This window comes from Henckelia pumila, chromosome 3 (genome assembly GCF_033568475.1).
Source record: "Henckelia pumila isolate YLH828 chromosome 3, ASM3356847v2, whole genome shotgun sequence".
NCBI lineage: Eukaryota > Viridiplantae > Streptophyta > Magnoliopsida > Lamiales > Gesneriaceae > Henckelia > Henckelia pumila.
The window spans coordinates 30,285,394-30,290,194 of NC_133122.1; the positions used below are offsets into that span (position 1 = coordinate 30,285,394).

The window sequence follows — 4,801 nt, forward strand, 5'->3', positions numbered from 1 at the left end:
AATTTTATAAATGGAGTAAAATTAGGAGTGTGAATGACCATTTCTATCCAAAATGGATGGAATGACTATTCCTATAAATTTGGGAATATCCATATATTCCAACGGAAATGGACATTCCCATTTCAAATCCAAACCAAACATGGTTGTAGGGAATGAGATATGAATGCTCATTCCATTCCTATTTCATTCACTTCTACCAATCATGCCCTACGATGTTGTAGTGCTTATAATAATGTAAAATTAACTATATTTTCGATCATATAGGCAAACGTCAGTACCATTTACACACAAATTAAATAGGAGAATTTCGTAAACTATAATAAAAGATCAGTCCACATTAAAATTAAAAAAATAAAATAAAATTCATACCTTTCGGATAGAAGAAAGGCAGAAATTCTGGCGGTGAGGGAGGAGAATCTAGTCGTCTTAAGATAGATATAAGTATCAAAATCGTTGGGAGTAATGGGAAGAAAATTTTAGAGTACCTAATAAAGAATTTAACAAGAATCATTGAAAATTTATAAAACTTCGAATCCTTTTAAATTTTATAAATTTTTTAAAAAATAAGTTTTATTACCATTTCACTTTTTAAAATTCCATGAAAATCTATTTTGAATATTATTGTACTTTTATGAAATATATAAAAGTCTATATTGAATAATTCTAAACTTTGTTTTAAAAAAATTGGAAGAACAATATTTATAAACTTTTAAACTCCTTAAAAATATTTAAAATTTATAATGAATACACCCCCCCTTAGCTTTATATATTTCGATTTATGAAAAGTTTATTCTATTTTCATTTGGTGTACTAAAGTGTGCTGAAGTACTGATATAACATTTCACATTTCAGCACATCATTGTCATTTCTAAAAATGATTAAATTGAAAAAAAAAAAACAAATAAACAAACAAAAGTACGGCACCGTAACTAAAATTTCAAAGCATAAATGATCGAATAATAATAAATATTTTACTTTTTTTTTTCCTTATCAATTAACATCCGCCGAAAGCAACATATTGGCATCAACTTCTTCAACAAGAACAGAATAAAGTCGGAAATTATGGAATCAATCACAGCACATATATCATTAACTCCACCCAATCTTATCAGCACATCCTCTTCCCATATTCCTTTTTTCAATTGTAATTCAAGAACATGAACTGTTTCAAGCTCAAAAGATCAAAAACTTCAGCAAAAACGCCTTCAAAAACCGAGCAAAAGCAAGAAACATTTATCCCCGAACACAGAATCGTGATGCATGAAGTTTTGCTGAAAATAAAAGATTGCAAGGTCCATCTTATGGACGAAGACGACGCATTGGATCTTGCGAATGGAGATTTCGAGGTTTTCCGAATATCCGACTCCAATATATCTCTTGCCACGACTATAAAAGTTGGCGATGAACTTCAATGGCCTCTTACAAAAGACGAGCCCGTGGTGAAGCTCGATGCCTTGCATTATCTCTTCTCTTTGCCGATGAAAGATGGCAAGCCTTTGAGTTACGGGGTGACGTTTTCGCAGAAAAAAAGGGGCGATTTGAGCTTGCTGGATGCATTTCTTAAAGAAAATTCACTGTTGATCGCAAGTGCTGCTAATTCATCTTCTAGCAGGAAAGAAGTTGTTAACTGGAAAGAGTATGCGCCAGCGATTGATGAGTATAATAGCGTACTGGGTAGGGCCATTGCTGGAGGAACTGGCCAGATTGTTAAAGGAATCTTCAAATGTAGCAATGCTTACAGTAATCAGGTAATATTTGAATGCCTTTTAGTTAGTGTTTGAGAGAGCTTCTAAAAAACACTTCTCAACTTTTCATTAACAAAATTTCATAAAATTGCAAAATTTTGTTAATGAAAAGCTTAGAAGTGCTGTCTAAAAGCTCTTCCAAACACCACGTTAGTAGATTTGGAGACTAGACTTGCATACTAATTTTTAAGTAAAATTAATGTTTTCCGGTGAACCGGTAAATTATTAAAAAAACGATTCAACTGATCGGACCGGTTCACCTGTTCAAGGTCGCTCCGACCGGTTTTTGATCGGGTTTGACCGGTTCCTTGCGATTTAATAGAAAAAATGGTTTTTGAGATATCGGATCGGTGAGTGGTTCACGGTCGAACCGACCTATCCGGTTTTAAAAACATTGTTTAAAAAATGAAATTAGTACACTAAATTTTTTTATTTTAGGTTCTTCCAAATAGTCTAAGTTTGGTTCAATAACTTTGTTTTTTTAAAAAAAAAAAAAAAAAAAACTGCATGTTTGGTCTTATGTGTTTACTTCCTTACGATTTTGATCTCCTTTGTTGTCAAATTTCAGTTTTAATTATCTATCTTTTACTTATTTTTACAATTTTAGTCATTTATATATCTCACGTGGTCTATATAATGTGCCACAAACATAATATTGACGTGTGTAGTGTCATGTCAGCACTCTCAAAGAAAAAAAATTGAAATTGCCAAAAATTAAAAAAATATATAAATAAAATTAAAGTGAAATTTAATTGACACCAAATCCCAAAAAGATAAATATATAATACCAAAAAAATATAATTTTTCCTTTTTTTATTCATGTTTTGTAGATGTGCTCATATGACATCGGATACATCAACAATTTTCGAAGATGTCAACATATATACTTAGCATCACGTTAACACTCATAAAACTTACTAAGTCAATGCTTCGAGACCAAACTTTACTCCCCTGAAGATCAAAAACTTTGGACCAATTTGGATATTGTTTGTCCGATTTTTTAAATGATCATGCTACATATATATTGAGAGTTACACATTGCACTTAGAATTACACAAATATCCTAAAAACATGTGCACTCATAATAGGTGCAAATGGGAGGGGAAACAATTTTGATTCGTGCAGTGGAGGATAAAAACAGGCTACCATCAAACGAAATTCGCAAAAGCAATAGCAATGTTGCCAAGAAAAAGAGTGGTGCTATCAACCAAAGCCTGAAACGGTACTATCACTACAAAAAATAGAACAATATATATCTACCATATTATATATAATTCTTTTATTTAATTTACTCCTTCCATTAAAATTTTGCGTTACACGAAAGGGTGAGGAAGCTATCCAAAATGACCGAAAAATTAAGCAAAGCAATGCTTGATGCTGTTGGGGTAGCCAGTGGCTCCGTGATGGCTCCGGTTGTTCGATCCGGACCCGGGAAAAAATTCTTATCCATGGTTCCTGGAGAGGTTCTCGTGGCTTCACTTGATGCTGTCAGTAAGTTGTTATCTTAAATCCTTTTTTTTATAAATTATTTTACTTCCTTTTCTTTAAAAAAATGAAATATTACAAGTACATTTTTCGGAAGAAATGAAATGGTTTGTGCTTTGTAAATTACATCAAATGGCAGATAAAATAATGGATGCAGCAGAAGCAGCAGAGAAGCAGGCCATGGCCGCCACCTCTGGTGCAGTTACAAGGATTGTAACTGAAAGGTGACTGACTCTACATAAAATTAATATTAGCACCATAAACTTTAATTTATGGGTAATTTTGTCACAAGCCTCGGATCACCGGCGAGCCCAACCTATTTTGACATCTGTAACTGTATACGCGGATTGAAACTTAAGGCTTATCTATAGATGATATTGTTAACCGAGAGAAGGATAGCTGCTGAGCCTCAGACCAGACTCGGCAGCGATGTTCTTCTCTAAGTAACCCCTCCCCCTCGTCATGTTCCAATTACCACCTCTCGGTTGCGCGGTGAATGATCTACACATTTTTTATACATCGCGCATTTAATAAATTAAAACAATGTGTCATTGTTTGGTTTGATATATTATTAATCAATATATAACTTATTCCAATCAATTTCGTCTTATTTTCGTCATATTATTTATCTATTTATTAATTAATAATTTTACATCAATTAAATCAAATAAATTATAATCTATCCATCAAATCAAATAATGTATTAACTATTTTTTCTTATTTATTTTTAATTTACATTATATTATTTATCTATGGATTACTTATCTTATCACTCAAATCAAACGGTGCCTTAACAACTCCAGGTTTGGAGAGAGTGCTGGGGAGGCAACAGAGGATGCACTTGCCACTGCAGGACATTGTGCAGGAACTGCTTGGAATGTATTCAAGATACGGAAGGCCATCAACCCCGCCTCATCCGCGGTACCCTCGGGACTAGTCAAGAACGCAGCAAACTACAGAAAGCCATAAAATTATGGCTCACCATATATTTCGGAATTAATTCTCAAATTTATTATCATATTCTTGATGTACCAAAAAACTGGTGTGATAATTTATTAGACTATACCAAATTAGGAAGTTTTGAAATAATTCCCTCCTTGTACTTTGTCTTCCATTTCGAGAAGGAATAGATAGGGATTTATAATTTTATATAATCCCGCACCACTTACAAGCCAAGTAGGAGTAAAATTACGTGAGAAAAAAATATATAGCGATATTTAGAGCGGTCAGACGCGAGTCTGTCCACCAAAAACCTGCTTAATCGAGGACGGGCAGACTCATCATCTCGGTGGGCCGAAAATCCTCAACCCAATCCAACTCATGGTGGATTGAGGGTTTAGAGACCGGCCCGCGGGTTATTTCAGTACAAATAAAAATAAATAAATATTAAAAATAAAAATCATTATAATTAATTATAAATTTCATGTCATAAATAAATATTAGTAGAAACATATTAATAAAATTTTTAGTTATTGATTTCACAAGTGTAAATTTTATATAAAGTAATTAATACAAAAAAAAATCAAAACTTTCATAAAAAAAATACATATACCACCATAAAATAAAAATAA

The 4,801-nt window shown here is 32.7% G+C and overlaps 1 protein-coding gene across 1 annotated transcript; it reads left to right on the forward strand.

The window, feature by feature from the left end:
• The first annotated feature begins 1,137 nt into the window (after positions 1 to 1,137).
• On the forward strand, positions 1,138 to 4,359 carry LOC140892562 (senescence/dehydration-associated protein At4g35985, chloroplastic-like). Its single transcript, XM_073301490.1, has 5 exons — positions 1,138 to 1,748; positions 2,834 to 2,967; positions 3,070 to 3,236; positions 3,370 to 3,454; positions 4,034 to 4,359. Exons 1-5 carry the CDS (start codon positions 1,158 to 1,160, stop codon positions 4,197 to 4,199), a joined length of 1,143 nt encoding a protein of 380 aa, XP_073157591.1. The 5' UTR covers positions 1,138 to 1,157; the 3' UTR covers positions 4,200 to 4,359.
• Positions 4,360 to 4,801: the final 442 nt, after the last annotated feature.